This window comes from Heterodontus francisci, chromosome 27 (genome assembly GCF_036365525.1).
Source record: "Heterodontus francisci isolate sHetFra1 chromosome 27, sHetFra1.hap1, whole genome shotgun sequence".
Lineage (NCBI taxonomy): Eukaryota > Metazoa > Chordata > Chondrichthyes > Heterodontiformes > Heterodontidae > Heterodontus > Heterodontus francisci.
In genome coordinates, this window is record NC_090397.1 from 54284935 (window position 1) to 54302235 (window position 17301).

The window sequence follows — 17301 nt, forward strand, 5'->3', positions numbered from 1 at the left end:
AGGGAACATACCTTGACTGTGCCCAAGCTATCTCTTCTTTGAAGGCAGCCCATTGTTCAGCTACTGGTTTTCCTGCCAACTTTTGACTCCAATTTATTCGCCCCAGCTCCATTCTTACCCCATTGAAGTTGGCTTTCCCCCAGTTAATTATTATTACCCTGGATAGTTCTTTGTCCTTTTCCATCGTCAGCCTAAACCTTATGATACAATGATCAAAGGTCATGTGTGAATGACTAGTTGAGTTTTTAATCCATTCTTGGGATGTTCGTGTTGTTGACAAGGTAGTGAGATGGTGGTGGTGGTGGTGGTGGGAATGGCTTGATTTAACTGACTGGCTTGCTGGGCCATTTTGGAGGGCAGTTAACAGTCAAATCACATTGGTGAGAGACTGGAGTCACATGCAGGCCAGACCAGGTAAGGACTGCAGGTTTCCTGCCTTTGGAAAAATCTGACAGCAACTTTGTCACTTTTACTGAAGTCAGCTTTTTTATTTCCTGATTTTCTTTCTAAACTGAATACAAATTTTCAAAATGCCATGATGGGATTTGAACTCATTCTCAATTATTAGTGCAGCCTTCTGGATTACCAGCCCAGTAACATAACCACTACACTACTGAAAAGTGAGAGGACACATCAAAGAGAAACGGCAAGGGTACGTCTAGCATAGAGAGCATGTGAAGAGAAAGCAAGGAAAGGAAGAGTGCACCAAAGGGAGTGAAGGTGGGAGAGGAAGAGGAAAGAAGGGTAATAAGAGCTTGCAGTGCAAGATCATACAGCAAAAAGAGGAATGCAGAATGTGCATTAGAAAGAGAGTGTGCAAGCAAGCATGAAAGGGGAGAGGGAGCTCATGCAAAAACTGTGTGGCAGGCACACACAACCAAAAGGCAACAGCTGCAGGCAGAAATCAACCATGTGCATGTGTACACAAAGAGGGGGCACAAAGTATGCATGTGGGTAAGGGAGAGAAATACAGCAGGCAAGAGAATGCAAAAGATTGCACATGATGGAGAGATGGAATAATATTGGTCCTATGAGCACTTTGTTACACTTCACATTTTATACTAATTTAGGGATAGCCCCTCCAAGTCTCCCATCATCCCTACATGGACACATATCGCCATTGCTTCATCACCGTCAGGGCAAAATCCTGGAACTCTGGACCTAACAGCACTGTGGGAGTACCTTCACCACACTGACTGCGGCGGTTTATGAGAAAAGGTCACCACCACCTTCTCAAGAGCAACTAGGAATGGACAATAAAAGAAGCACTTGGCAGCAACATCCACATCTGAAGAATTTTTTAAAAAAGGAATAGACTAAGTGATAGAGCAAGCACCCAGGAAGCAGTTGGTTCAGCAGAATGTTTGTAACCAATCTGCAGAGCCAAGCAGGAAGATATGAGATCAAACACTTTGCTTATGAACATGAGCGGAAACATCAATAAAAGAGAAGGGAATCCATTTCAAACTGACTAAAGCTGGAACTGCAGAGCAGGTCAGTCAGCATCTGAATGAGAAGACAGATTAGTATTTCAGGTGTAGTCCTTTCAAAAGGATTTGGCCATCTCCCAGTTTCTAGTTCTGATGAAAGATTTACACCCGAAGCATGAAACTGTCTTTCACTTTAAGAAGCTGTAATACCTGCTTTATATTTCCAGCCTCTGCCATTTTTATTTCAGTTTTCCAATAATTCAGATTGTTTCCCCTTTCATTCTCAACTCAAATTTAAACCCCATACTGTATGTCTTTTTCTGAATGCACCTGACTAAATATGCCAAGTTCAGGAAAAGTGGTACAGAGCGGTGCGCTGGACTTGATTTAGAGGGGTAGGTGATTGCGGAGTTGCATTGTACTGATTATAGCATCTGTTGCTGACAATTACACCTTACGCACACAATCACATTCAGTAATTGCTCTCAATTTCCCCTACCGTCCTAATTCTTTAAAGGCCTTTGCCCACTTCGTCAGTGCAGTGTTCTCCAGCCTTGCATCCTAGATCATACCCATCACTCCGCACTATGTATTCCCCTCAACTCGGACATCTGACCCACAGTCCTTTACCCCCATCTTAACCCCACAAACTAAGGGCTTTTCCCCAAAGCTCACCACCTTGTCTCATCTCTCCCCATTTTCATATGCGTTGCCATTGATTACCTTCCCCAACTTTCTCCTATTTCCTGTTTGGTATTTATCCCTCATCCAACCACTCCTCCGCAAGACATTAAATTACACCAAACATTTTTTTTTCCAAAGCAAAAGTTGATATAACTGGAGGACACAGATTCAAGGTACCTAGCTAAAGAACCTGAGAAGGGATTGAGGTTTTTTTTTAAATGCAGAGTGTTATGATGATCTGGAATGTACTGCTTGAAAGGTATGTGGAAGCAGATTCAATTGGATAAATACTTGAAGGAGAAAAATTTGCAAGGTTAGAGAGTGGGGGAAGGGGAATAGGACTAATTGGATAGCGCTTTCAAAGAGCTGGCACAGACATGATGGGCTGAATGGCTGCCTTATGCACTGTATCATTCTATAATTCTATGCGAATAGAACTCAGAAAAAAACAAAACCTGGAAAGATAATGATAAAACTCACCAGGAATACAGAAAACCACTTTTCAGGCCGATGCAGATGGGCCAAAAGCTCAGGCACTCAGCCAGATCAAACTGTGGGAGGAAACAATCATTTGTATTTGCTGTCAGTGACAGCTCACTTGCAGCAGTACTGGGAGACATCCCCTCCACAGCTGAGCATCATGCCCTGTAGACTAAATATGACTTCCACAGATCAACAGTGCCTCCAGCACCAGCTCTACAGCATATGAAATTCAAGACTGCTTTTACTTGCCAACGTGCCTACAACAAAACCATTCCAATTAACATCAGGATTGTCCAGTGTCTGAGACACACTGAAAGCTCTGGTGCCAACATCACATTATAACAGAGCCTTACAATGATAAAATTTATGAGATCCTTACTTGTCAAGGTCCTCCCGTGCCACAGCCATGTGATATGCAGATTCTAGAGTTAGCACGCCCTGGAACAGGTGCAGAGCTAGAGGTAGGGTTGTCTCTACATTCTCAATGGCATAGAGTGCTGAACAAATACAGTCAGACGCAGCCTCGTGCAGGTTTGTTGAGGTATCATCACATTGCTGAAACAAAAAGACAGTGCATCAGCATTTCTGGGTTAGTAAGGGAGAACCCATGCCAGGATTCCACTCCTGGTCAAAAAACAGTGACCCTCAATCTCAGTACTAGACACTGACATGTTTGCGTTACTGGGTTTAAGTGCATCACTTGCATTAACACTCATGATCTCAACCAAACAACTGAGAGATAAGAGGGACTAGAGCAAAGAAAAGTAAAAGCAGCCTTAGGAGATAATAGGGTGATGTCAGAGACATTTCCTTTTAACACAGGCACCGCAAAGACATCTGAATAAGGGGAAACTTCTGACAACCAAAGACAAATATCGTAAACAAATTTTTGGCACAGTGAATCTTACTGGGTTATGCTTCCACAGTCACCGGGTGTACTCCAGTAATATGCCAGCAACCAGTCATCATGAAAGAGTTGAACAGTTAAATGCCAGTGGGCCATGCTAAACCAGGCCATGGCTTAATTTAATGTCCACACCCTCCACTTTCCAGCAGGAATCTCTGGGCAACAGTCAGGGACCCATCCTAACTCAAGGAAACTGAGGCCAACTGCGATACCAAACATGCGTTTGAACGCAGACTGGCTAATTGTTTACAGACTCAGGTTCAATGCCAAATGTCTTAAGTATTACGATGCCTACATGCATCACACCTTCACAAAGCACTCAGTGATTTTGCTTTGTTAGCTGCCTCACTGCAAGCCTAATGTCTCATCAACGATTACTGCCTGCTCAAGTCCAATTATTAAGCCATTACGCCCATGTGAAAACATACTTGTTCATATATTGCTTGCTATAATAAAGTCACTTTCACGCAATGGAAACGGGGTTTCAGTTCAATACACACAGATCCTTCAGACCTGCTCTATTTCAGAGAACTGTAAAGAATACTGGGCATCTTGCCCCGAGGCACTCACCAAAACCTGAAAAAGGATTAGTAGCAGTCGATTATTTGCCATGAAGTTGCTGTCCAACACACCCAGATTAAACCAGCTCCCTAAGCACCGGAACACCTTGATTAGAGTCTTCTCCTCGTTGCCGCTACATTCTGTACAGGCTGTCTAGGGAAAAAAAAAAGAGATGGCCATTATGGATTTTCTTGATGCAGCAACAGGTTTCCCTCCTCAGCGGAAACTCTGGAACCCTGCAGGAGCTACAGCTACACAGTTGCTGTCTGCATTCTCATACCTCAATGTGGTGATTACTCTTGTATGAGTTGAGATTTTCCTACTGGGCAAGCTAATCAACTATTGGCAGTGGGTTATCCTATCCTCACCCAAAGTTCTCTCTCTCACACACACACTTTGTAAAGCTGAGGAACAGGATTACAGAATATACAGTATAGAAACATGGCCATTTTGGCCCAATATACCCATGTCAGTATTTACACTCTACTCAAACCTCCTCCTATTTGTGCTTATCCAGCTTCCCCTTTACTGCATTTATACGACTTGCCTCAACTACTCCCTGCGGTATCAAGTTCGACAGTCTCACCACTCGCTGGGTAAAGGAGAAAATAAGAAATAGGAGCAAGAGTAGACCATTGGGTCCCTCGAGCCTGCTCCTCCATTCAATACGATCATGGCGTATTTTCTATCTCAACTGCACTTTCCTGCACGGTCTGCATATTCCCTGAGATCAAAAAACCTATCTTCTCAGTCTTGAATATATTCAACAGAAACAAGGCAGACTCTAAATACCACAAAGCAAAGTAAGAAATAGATCCTCGGCGCAGTAAGCGGGGGGGAGGGGCGGGGGGGGAGGAGAAAGGGAGGGGCGGGGGGGGGAAGAGAAAGGGAGGGGCGGGGGGGGGAAGAGAAAGGGAGGGGCGGGGGGGGGAAGAGAAAGGGAGGGGCGGGGGGGGGAAGAGAAAGGGAGGGGCGGGGGGGGGAAGAGAAAGGGAGGGGCGGGGGGGGGAAGAGAAAGGGAGGGGCGGGGGGGGGAAGAGAAAGGGAGGGGCGGGGGGGGGAAGAGAAAGGGAGGGGCGGGGGGGGAAGAGAAAGGGAGGGGCGGGGGGGGGAAGAGAAAGGGAGGGGCGGGGGGGGGAAGAGAAAGGGAGGGGCGGGGGGGGAAGAGAAAGGGAGGGGCGGGGGGGAAGAGAAAGGGAGGGGCGGGGGGGAAGAGAAAGGGAGGGGCGGGGGGGAAGAGAAAGGGAGGGGCGGGGGGGGAAGAGAAAGGGAGGGGCGGGAAGAGAAAGGGAGGGGCGGGAAGAGAAAGGGAGGGGCGGGAAGAGAAAGGGAGGGGCGGGAAGAGAAAGGGAGGGGCGGGAAGAGAAAGGGAGGGGCGGGAAGAGAAAGGGAGGGGCGGGAAGAGAAAGGGAGGGGCGGGAAGAGAAAGGGAGGGGCGGGAAGAGAAAGGGAGGGGCGGGAAGAGAAAGGGAGGGGCGGGAAGAGAAAGGGAGGGGCGGGAAGAGAAAGGGAGGGGCGGGAAGAGAAAGGGAGGGGCGGGAAGAGAAAGGGAGGGGCGGGAAGAGAAAGGGAGGGGGGGAGAGAAAGGGAGGGGGGGAGAGAAAGGGAGGGGGGGGAGAGAAAGGGAGGGGGGGGAGAGAAAGGGAGGGGGGGAAGAGAAAGGGAGGGGGGGGAGAGAAAGGGAGGGGGGGGAGAGAAAGGGAGGGGGGGGGAGAGAAAGGGAGGGGGGGGGAGAGAAAGGGAGGGGGGGGGAGAGAAAGGGAGGGGGGGGGAGAGAAAGGGAGGGGGGGGGAGAGAAAGGGAGGGGGGGGGAGAGAAAGGGAGGGGGGGGAGAGAAAGGGAGGGGGGGGAGAGAAAGGGAGGGGGGGGAGAGAAAGGGAGGGGGGGGAGAGAAAGGGAGGGGGGGGAGAGAAAGGGAGGGGGGGGAGAGAAAGGGAGGGGGGGGAGAGAAAGGGAGGGGGGGGAGAGAAAGGGAGGGGGGGGAGAGAAAGGGAGGGGGGGGAGAGAAAGGGAGGGGGGGGAGAGAAAGGGAGGGGGGGGAGAGAAAGGGAGGGGGGGGAGAGAAAGGGAGGGGGGGGAGAGAAAGGGAGGGGGGGGAGAGAAAGGGAGGGGGGGGAGAGAAAGGGAGGGGGGGGAGAGAAAGGGAGGGGGGGGAGAGAAAGGGAGGGGGGGGAGAGAAAGGGAGGGGGGGGAGAGAAAGGGAGGGGGGGGAGAGAAAGGGAGGGGGGGGAGAGAAAGGGAGGGGGGGGAGAGAAAGGGAGGGGGGGGAGAGAAAGGGAGGGGGGGGAGAGAAAGGGAGGGGGGGGAGAGAAAGGGAGGGGGGGGAGAGAAAGGGAGGGGGGGGAGAGAAAGGGAGGGGGGGGAGAGAAAGGGAGGGGGGGGAGAGAAAGGGAGGGGGGGGAGAGAAAGGGAGGGGGGGGAGAGAAAGGGAGGGGGGGGAGAGAAAGGGAGGGGGGGGAGAGAAAGGGAGGGGGGGGGAGAGAAAGGGAGGGGGGGGGAGAGAAAGGGAGGGGGGGGAGAGAAAGGGAGGGGGGGGAGAGAAAGGGAGGGGGGGGAGAGAAAGGGAGGGGGGGAGAGAAAGGGAGGGGGGGAGAGAAAGGGAGGGGGGGGAGAGAAAGGGAGGGGGGGGAGAGAAAGGGAGGGGGGGGAGAGAAAGGGAGGGGGGGGAGAGAAAGGGAGGGGGGGGAGAGAAAGGGAGGGGGGGGAGAGAAAGGGAGGGGGGGGAGAGAAAGGGAGGGGGGGGAGAGAAAGGGAGGGAGGGGAGAGAAAGGGAGGGGGGCGGAGGAAGAATGAGAGAGAGAAAAAGATGTGGCAATGAGGGTATTTGAACTTCTAATTTTTAAACAGATTTTATTTGGAAGCAAAGTATTTCTGCCAGGGCAGGAGAACCAGCTGCAACATGGATGGGTAGGGGCACCACATTCAGACATGAACCATGGACCCATCACTGCAAAGAGGGCACAACACCCTCCTGAAACGCCATGTATCTTTTGACACTATTTTTAGGCCCAACCTTAGTTTAACAGGTAAATGAACAGAAAGCAAACATATTCAAATGCAGTCACGCATACATTTGACAAGTTACACTGCAACAACCCACAGGCCCCGAGAGCACTGGCCAAGTGTAGCGTCGATCACATAAATGTCTCCCCAAGCAGCGTGCCTTTCTGCTCACCAAGGGTTACACAACTCCATATTTTGTTCGAGGGCTGAATTATGAGCAAAGATTGGAGAGGTCTGGGCTCTTCAGCCTTGAGAAGAGGTGACAGGGAGGGGGTGTAATAATAATGTTGCTGAATCATTAATGAGCTCATCCAAAAATCTGCTGACTGTATCCCATCTTGCATCAAGTCCCACTCACCCATCACCCCTGTGCACACTGACCTACACTGGCTCCCGGTCCTGCAACAGTTTGCAAGGCCTTACTGTTTCCCTATGTAACAGTAACTACAAAAAGGAATTCAATGGCTGTGAATACTCTTTTGGGACATCCTGAAGACATGAAAGGCATTATATAAATGCAGCTTCTTTATTCCTAAACTGCATGAGATGAGAAGCCTTTGTATTAGATCAACACTCCTTTGGAAGAAGAGACGCTGAGTTTAGTTGTGGACAGATCAGCTAGTGCGTAGAAATTAGACAAAGATGCAACTTACATAACTCTCCCTTTACCTTGCAAGCTAAGCCATACAGATGAGAAAGCCTGCAGGTTCTTTGTTAGTTGAGTGCCAGACGAGTTGCTACAACTTACCTCAGTGCCCCAGTCCAACAAAGGTGAAAAAATTGGCAAGGTTACCTGTCCTGCTCTTTACCCAATCACTCCTGCTGAAGTCATACGTGGAGGTTAGCTGAGGACAAGCTAGGTTTGGTCCTGATCTGCCTTTTCTCCCTTACCCCTCCCACCTACTCTGCTGCCAAGGTCGAGCAGCCTACTGATACTGTCTCCACTTGCACATGACGAATGGTCACTAGGGTGATATACCAGAGACACCACTCAGGTGAGATGGGGAAAAAATTGGCAGAAAATAAAATGAAGTTGCGCTTCCTCTAACCGTTCCTTTCCCACCAGATATTAAATGTTATATACATACCAGCAGGGATACCACTGTGCTTGAGGAGTATGCCAGGTCCTCGATTATTTCAGTGCGGCGGTTGGCTCCAATGCGAAGGCAGCGGCTATGAACTTCCTCTGGAAGCACAGTCAGGATTTCCAACAAGAAGGAAAGGGATGACGGGTCATTGCCATACCTGAAATTGAAGGGAGGATGGATCATTGGCACACCGGAGACTAAAATCTGACAGAGACAGCCAATTTACCCATATGTATGGACAACCACACATCATCTGTCCCCCAAAAGAGATACAATAACTTGACCATCATTCAGTTTTTTTCTATTGTATGAATTTTGAGACCGAAATATAACCATTTAAAGCATATTTCTCAAGCATCAGCATGAAAATATTGCAGCTTTTGTCAGGGAGATCTCTTACAGGAGTACACACTTCAGGTATTATCACTACACTTTCACTCAAGTGCTGATCCTGAGCTTGCAATATGTTCACTTCACACTGGGAAAATCATGTGGTAGAATGATGATACAGGAGTGCCTTTCTTTCCCCAGTATTGAAAGGCCTATTCTCTTGACGTACATTGTCAGGCAAAACCCCCACCTGCCAAGACTGAGGCACACATTATTTTGCCACATGAACAAAAACTTAAAATTGCAAGCCTTGACTGGAAGGACATTTGCATAGTACCAGACAATGTTGAAACAATGGGGACCCAGCAGTTGCTTCCCCAATACACAGAAGTGGTCAGACCAGTTTTAGTCACATGACTAACTGGCTGTTAGAGAATCTGAACTTCCAAAGGATTTGAAGAGAACGCAGTGTGCTCATGGACTGAACATCTCCTCTGTCTGCCTGCCTGCCTTCATCTCTTCCCACGGAACTGAATCTTGTGAAAACACATGAAACTCAAAGACAGAAAGGTTTCCTACGTGAACGAAGTTTTATGACTACTACTGGGCCCCAACGAAACTCAAGACCATATCTTCAATCAAGGACTACAGCGAGCTCGAGAAACGGTAACAAGATATTGCTGCAAACTGTTCTACTTATCTTTTCTTCTGATCTTTCCTGTCCCTATCTGCATGTTTATATCACGTGTGCATGCTAGCATGGGCGGGTCATATATGAGTTTAAGGTTTAATAAATTTCATCTTTCTTCTTTAAACCAAATAAAGCCTGTTTGTGCTCATTTCTTTGCCTTATTATTGGAAAGTTGTGAACAAGGATTCACAAAGGGGGAGCTCAAAACACAGTATGTTTAAATTTAAACCCAGTTACAATAAGACCAGGTAAAGACAGCAAAAGACTCTTAGATACATTTCTCACCTGGTCGTAACAATGTGCAGCTCCTGAAAAATAATGGGACAGGATGCAGGAACAGGTTGCTGCCTACCTACCACCTTCCCTGATGAAATGGTATGTGGATGGAGGAAGGAACTGAGAGAAACAAGACTTGAACTTGCAGGAATCATCTTTGGCCCACCAATGTTTAGGACAGAAGCAGCTCCTATGCTCTTATATTAATATGCCCCAAACCCATAGACACTTACTTTTCAGTTAGCATTTGCACACATCCTTTCCATGAGGCCATTTGCAGGGCAAGATCCGCAATCGCCAGTGCCAGCTGGAGAAGGAAGAAAGAAATTGTGTTTCAGAAACTGTAACCCGGCATAAAAACTCCTCAGTTCTGTAAGGAGAAACTCTAAGGGAGTGGCGAAGTTTTAACCATCTTCACCATCACTGCTGACATTCCACTGACAGAGATTCGGGTCTGCAGTTCACCATACGGCAAATTCTCTATCCCACTACAAAGCCAGCTGTGAGTGAACAATTCAGCTTTAGGGTAAGGATTTCTCTTTGTGATTGTAGAGACTCACCTGTTTGCTTGTCAGGTGTAACATTTCCTTACTGTGGAAACGTACAGAGTTCCACATGATTTAGTAGGGTGACAGGGTTTGCTGAAGGAAATTGGGGAGAGGTCAGGGTACCTTACTGAAACATTACTTACAAAGGATTTCCTTTGTGTAAAATACTGTACCCTGACTGTGCATTTTTTTCTTGGAACATGTCTGGTGCAATCTACAACTTCTTAAATCTAGCTCTTTAATCAGTTTAGCAGCACCTTAATGCCGTTGCAGTTCGAGACCCCAGTACCGTGCACAATGGAGCATCACATGTTTTCTGTCTTTGAGAAACATAACCAGGTCATGGTGTCCATCACAGTCAAACAGCCCTTCAACACTACCCAGGCTCATACAGGGAGAATGGAGAGGTGGGCAAGAAAAGCACCACCTTGCATCAGTCAGGGTCCTCAGACAATGAGAAGAAAAGTGAAACAACAGTTCTAAAATAAACATGGTGACAGTCATGACATCAGTTTAGTACCTCCCCCATTAATATTTACATGCAGATAAGTTGTACCATAACATTTGGGAGAGAAGCTTGTCCACCCCTCAGTCAACAACTCACCTGTGTAACAATCACAGGAGACACGTCCTTCAAGTTTTGAATGTGAGTGAGCAGTGAGTCTCGCAGAGACGAATGTGTTTCAGGTGGAAGTTCGTTAAATGACGTCTGAATTTTCATCTTCATAGTCTGCGCAGCAAAGTAGCAGAGCTCCATTTCTTGTTGCAACTGAAGCAACTGGTCGGCAATTTCCCAGGCATACATCTGGGGGGGAGGGAGGGAAGAAAGTGTGGGAGGAGAGAGGGAAAGAGACAGCCAGAGACACACAAATAAAATGCAAGGGAGAGAAAAAAAAACAAATAACATTTCAATGGAGTCATGCAGCACAGGCCACGAGAGGCTCACAATTTAGTAAGGGCCTCCCAAAGATATCATTTAACACTATAGTTTCAGGGTGCAAACATGAATTTCTGAACAACTCCTTCCATTTTATCCCTACAGCAATGTATCAAATATATACAATAAAATAAACTGGATTATTTTTGCAAGGCTCTATTTCGACAGGAAGGAGTGTAAGGCAAATCTGTACACTTTAATCTCATGTGAATCATAGTTGTGCTGGTTGATATCGAAATGACATTGCTGCCAAAAATAAAGCCATCAAACAGGGGAGATGGTGGCATAGTGATAATGTCAGTGGACAAGTAATCCAGAAACCCAAGTTAATACTCTGGGGACATGGGTTCAAATCCCACCATGGTAGTTGGTGGAATTTAAATGACCTCCTTTAGGGAAAGAAATCTACTGCAGTTACATGGTCTGGCCTACATGTGACTCCAGACCCACAGCAATGTGGCTGACTTTTAACGGCCCTCTGAATTCAATTGTCAAGGGCAATTAGGGATGGGCAACAAATACAATCCTTGCCAGCGACCCCCACATTTCATGAAATGAATAAATAAAAAACAGATGGATGCAATGCCCAAAGTAAAACCATTAGGAGAATAACCAAATGTGCAGCACATATAAAGGACTACCCTTTCATACACAATCAAGATTTCAGCACAAATTTGCCATTCAGCCCCTTGCCCTTATGCCAACAGCCCAAATGGATCAAGTATCTAGCTCCCAAGTAAATGTCTTGATTGACTCTTTCACTAGTCACTTGCAGTAAAGCCAATATAGCCCAATAACTTGGTGAAAAGTCAAGCTCCCGTTATGTATACGTGTCCAATGTTTAAATTTTAAACCGGTTAACAAAAACCACCATTTACTCAATGTTCTGCCAAGACCGGAGACCATTAAGATCAAAGAGAACTGGTTCATACTCTAGCCACCAGGACACTTCATGAAATAAGGAGGAAAGGCTTCCTGCTGTATCAATGCGCATCCATCTAGAAAAACAAGTTCTCAAGAAAGCGTTTGCTTGCTTCTTAAACAATCCCAGGCTTTTTATTTCCATGACCTTACCTGGGAGTCCCTTCCACAAGTTGTCCACTCTGTGTGAAGTAGAATTTCCCGAAATCCAGAGACTTCACAAAATCTAGGCTGACACCCCCCGATGCAGTATTGAGGGAGTGCTGCACTGTCCGTGGTGCCGTCTTGCAAATGAGACGTTAACCCGTCTGCCTTCTCAGTGGATGTATTTCAAACAGCAGCAGGGCAGTTCTCCCCAGTGTCCTGGCCAATATGTAACCCTTAACCTAACTAATATTATCCAGCCATTGTCTCATTATTCTTTATGGGACTTTGCTGTGTACAAATTGGCTGCCATGTTTCCTACATTACAACACTGATACACTTCAAAAAGTACTTCATTGGCTGTAAAGGACACTGGGACGTCCAGAAGTCGTGAAAGGCATTAGATAAATTTATCAGTCTTAAAGGTGTTAGTCACAAAATAGTGCTGCAGAATTACTGAGACTGCATTAGTACAATGGAGGCTTGGGTTGTATTTCCTGGAATTTAGAAAGTTAAGGGATTATTTGATTGATGTTTTCAAGATATTAAAAAGGGACTGAGTTTCTCTCTATCGACATAAGAACATAAGAAATAGGCACTGGAGTAGGACATTTGGCCCCTCGAGCCAGCTCTGCCATTCAATACGATCACGGCTGATGTGATTGTAGCCTTAACTCCACTTACCTCCCTGCCCCCCATAACCCTTGACTCACTTGCCCATCAAAAATCTGCCTAACTCAGCCCTGAACATATTCAATGACCCAGCCTCCACAGCTCACTGGGGAAGAGAATTCCAAACATTAATGACCCTCGGAGAAGATATTCATCCTCAGCTCTGTCTTAAATGGGAGACTCCTTAATTTCAGATCTCCACGAGGGGAAACATCCTCTCAGCAACTACCCTGTGAAGCCCCTTCAGAATCATATACGTTTCAATAAGATCACTTCTCAATCTTCTAAACTCCAATGAGTATAGGCCCAACATGCTCAACCTTTCTTCCCAAGATAAACACCGCAGCCCAGGAATCAACCTAGTGAACCTTCTCCAAACTGCTCCCAACACAAGTACGTCCCTCCTTAAATACGGTGACCAAAACTGTACACAGTACTCTAGGTGCGCTCTCACCAATGCCCTGTACATTTGTAGCAAGACTTCCCCACTTGCATAGTCCATCCCTCTTGCAATAAAGGCCAACATTCCATTTGCCTTCCCAATTATGTGCCATACCTGTATGCTAACCTTTTGTGATTCATGTACAAGAAAACTCAGGTCCCTCTGTACTGCAGCATTTTGCTGTCTCTCTGCATTAAATAATATTCTGCTTTTCTTTTTCTATTCTTCCTACCAAAGTGAATGACCTCACATTTGTCCACATTATACTCCATCTTCCAAATTTTAGCCCACTCACTTAACCTATCTTTAACCCTTTACAGACTCCTTGCATCCTCCTCACAATTTGATTTCCAACCTATCTTTGTAATGTCAGCAAATTTGACAATACAGATCGGTGCCTTCATCCAAGTCATTAATATAGATTGTAAATAGTTCAGACCCCAGCACTGATCCCTGTGGCACTCCATTACTTACAGTTTGCCATCCTGAAAATGAACCATTTATCCCGACTCTGTTTCCTGTTAGTTATCCAGTACTCTACCCATGCTAATATATCACCCCCAACACCATGAGCTCTTATCTTGTGGAGTAACCTTTTATGTTGCACCTTATCGAATACCTTTTGGAAATACAACTACTGGCTCCCCTTTATCCACCCTGCTCATTACATTCTCAAAGAACTCTAATAAATTTGTCAAACACAATTTCCCTTTCAGAAAACCATATTGAGTCTGCCTGTTTATATTGTGATTTTCTAGATGTCCTGCTACCACCTTTTTAATAATGGATTCTAGCATTTTCCCTATGACAGATGTTAGGCTAACTGGCCTATAGTTTCCTGCTTTCTGTCACTATCCTTTCTCGAATAGAGGTGTTACACTTCTGGTTTTCCAATCCACTGGAACCATTCCCGAATCTAGGGAATTTTGGAAGATTACAACCAAAGCATCCATTATCTCTGCAGCTACTTTCTTCAAAGACCCTCGGATGCAGGCCATCAGGTCCAGGGGATTTGTCAGCCTTTAGTCCCATTAGTATTCCCATTACTTTTTCTGTCGTGATAGTGATTTCATTCCTCCCTCCCTTTTGCCCCCTGATTTTCTACTATTCTTGGGATGCTTTTTGTGTCTTCTACTGTGAAGACGACTACACAATACTTGTTCAAAGCCTCTACCACTTCCTTGTTTCCCATTAATTCACCAGTTTCACCCTCTAAGGGACCGAGTTAGCTACTCTTTTCCTTTTTATATATTTGTAGAAGCTTTTACTGTCTGCTTTTATATTTGCCAGTTTTCTCTTATACTCTAATTTCTCCCTCATCTTTTGCAGGTTTCTAAAATTTTCCCAATCTTCTCAGCATTGTACACCTTTTCTTTCAATTTGATACCACCCTTAAACTTCCTTAGTTAGCCAATGACGATGCATCCTTCCGGTAGAGTCCTTCTTCCTCAATGGAATATCTTTGTTGAGAGTTATGAAATATCTCCTTTAATGTCTGCCACTGCTTCTCTGTCGTCTAACCTTTTAACCTATTTTCACAGTCCACTTTAACCAACTCTGTCTTCATAAACTTAAATAAAGGCAATTACAAGGGTAAGACACTAGTTATGGACCCACATTTCTCACCCTCAAACTGAATATGAAATTCTATCATGTTATGATCACTCTTGCCTACAAGATCCTTTACTATGAGGCCTTTACTTAATCCTGTCTCATTACACATTACCAGGTCCAAAACAGCCTGGTCCCTGGTAGGTTCTAGAACGTATGGTACTGTCCCGAACACATTCTATTAACTCAACCTCTAGGCTACCTTTGCTAATTTTATTTGTCCAATCAATGTGAAGATTAAAATCACCCATGATGATTGCCGTACCTTTCTTGCAAACCCCCATTATTTCTTGCATACTCTGTCCTTCTTTGTAGCTACTGTTAGGGGGCCTATAAAATACTCCCACCAGTGACTTTTTTCTTTGCTATTTCTTATCTCCACCCAACTGATTTTGATCTTCTGAACCAAGGTAATTTCTCACTCTTGTACTACCCTATTTCCACTTGTTGGGGAATCTAGGACTAGAGAACAGTCTAAAAGTTACAGCCAGACCTTTAAGGAATTAATTTAAGAATCACTTCTACACAAAGTGCAGAAGAAGTTTGGAACTCTCTTCCACAAACAGTAGTCGATGCCAGGTCAATTGTTAATTTTAAACTGGAGATTGATAGATTATAAACCGAAGGTATTAAGGGATATGAGGCAAAGTCAGGTATGTGGAGTTAGGTCATAAATCAGCCACAATCTTACTGAATGGCAGAACAGGCGCAAAGGGCTAAATGGCTTACTTCTGTTCCTATGTTCTTAAAGAACTGAGGATAAGAGGAAGTTGAACATTAGTACACACAGGATGTGGTTTTTTGACCCTGTGAAATACCTTCAATCTTCCTGTACAGGTTTCATTGATCATATCCCTTGAGCAAACGACTCATGCTCAAAACAATTGCCAACACTATCTCAGATTTCCTCATTCTCCTTTAGCCATTTCTCCCTCCCCCACATAGAGATAGTGCTTTGGCTCAACTTGGTATATAGGCAGATTCGGATTCCAAACACTGTTCCACCCAGAGCAAGGGCGCTGGCTAACAAGAGACCTGGAGCCCAATTACTGCAAAGGAGCTGGATTACCATCAGTAAATCAGTAACATGATGTACTGGCTGGAAGGAGTTCCCAAGTCAAATGTTTGGAAGCTGGATCAGTGCACTGGCTGGGATGATGACAGGTCCAAAATCTCCCAGCAACTGACTGATAATCATTTGAGGTATGCAGGATAATTCCACTCCTTCATTGTCAGACCCAGTAACTCCACCACCCAATTCTTCCAACTAAGCCACCTGCATTGCTTTTGCCAAAATGGAGAGGACAAGGAAAGAAAGAAAAAAGGATGTCAAGGGGAAAAAAACTCATTTGTTGACTTAAAAAGCAGGTACTGATTGATGGCAAGTCTCCTTTTCAAGAGTTGACAGTGCTGAAGTGAAGTTACATTTGCAAATCACACTGCAAACTGATGAGTACTGAGAATTTAATCTACCAACGAGATGGAAGTCTTTCTCACTGCCAATGAAAATGTCCTACATGGAATAACCTTGGTACGCAATCAGCCAGGCTCCTGGTAATCACAGGCTCATAAATGGAGCACAAAACAGCCAGAAATAGTCTCACTCAAAGACCAGGAGGAGGGCTAGTGTAGGAAATGGAAAAAATGGAAAAAGGTTCCTTCAAAGGTGAGGATTGAGCTACACTCCTAGGGCTGAATACAAGGTTTACCCTACATGATGCCTCCCCAAAGGACAAGACTGAGATGGGTAATTTGTAATATCAGAGCTGCACCCACATATTACAGTCCAAATCATGCCACCCACATACTATAGTTTTGTAAGTAGAACAGTGAAACATCACTGTCACTAAGTAGCATCACACGAAGACACGCAGCTAATGAGGACAAAAGTTAGGAAAACAGACTTCAGGTAGCCTAGTGATTACGATGCTGTACTAGCAACTGGGAAATCAGGAGTTTGAATCCCATGATGGTTAGTTATGAAACTGAATTCAATAAATCTGGAAAGTGACTTTCAGGGAATGAAACCCGCTTCCCCGACCCGATCTGACTCGCCCCATATTATGTGGCTGACTCTGGATGCCCTCAGGAGGAACTTGTTTGGGCAGTAAATGACACCTTGAGACCACTTATATCCTAAGAACAAATATTTTAAAATTCTGATATGTACTTGGACATCTATAAGATCAAACTGTGAAATTGTTATCTTTTTTTTTATACACCTCTCTGTAAAGCACCTTGGGAATGTTTTCTACATTGAAGGTTTAAAAAAGTGCAGGTAACCAAGGCTCTACGCCCTAACAATTTCCATCGAAGTGTGCTGGTAGAGGTAGATAAGAGGACTGCAAATCCCCTCATTAATATCCTTAAAAAGCTCATTGGAATCAGGAAGTATCCCCATGGATTGAAATACGTAAAATGGGATCACCAACATTGAAACGGGGGTAGATAGCGATTCTTCAAATTATAGACGGAACACAATTGTGGGGCGAATACTTGAGACATTGGGGTCAGCTGTAAGGTCAGATTCTGGTTAGAGATAGCCAACATGGGCAGTGGTGTTCTCCCACCCA

The 17301-nt window shown here is 45.6% G+C and overlaps 1 protein-coding gene across 1 annotated transcript in view; it reads right to left on the minus strand.

Annotated features, from left to right (window-relative positions):
• Positions 1-17301, minus strand: part of tnpo3 (transportin 3) — a 78440-nt gene that overhangs the window by 52126 nt on the left and 9013 nt on the right. Inside the window, exons 2-6 of the mRNA XM_068059376.1 lie at positions 10606-10806; positions 9687-9760; positions 8157-8313; positions 4075-4218; positions 2977-3152 (exon numbers count right to left, since the gene is read on the minus strand). Coding sequence (XP_067915477.1) covers positions 2977-3152; positions 4075-4218; positions 8157-8313; positions 9687-9760; positions 10606-10806 — 752 coding nt within the window. The remainder of the gene's footprint in view (positions 1-2976; positions 3153-4074; positions 4219-8156; positions 8314-9686; positions 9761-10605; positions 10807-17301) is intronic.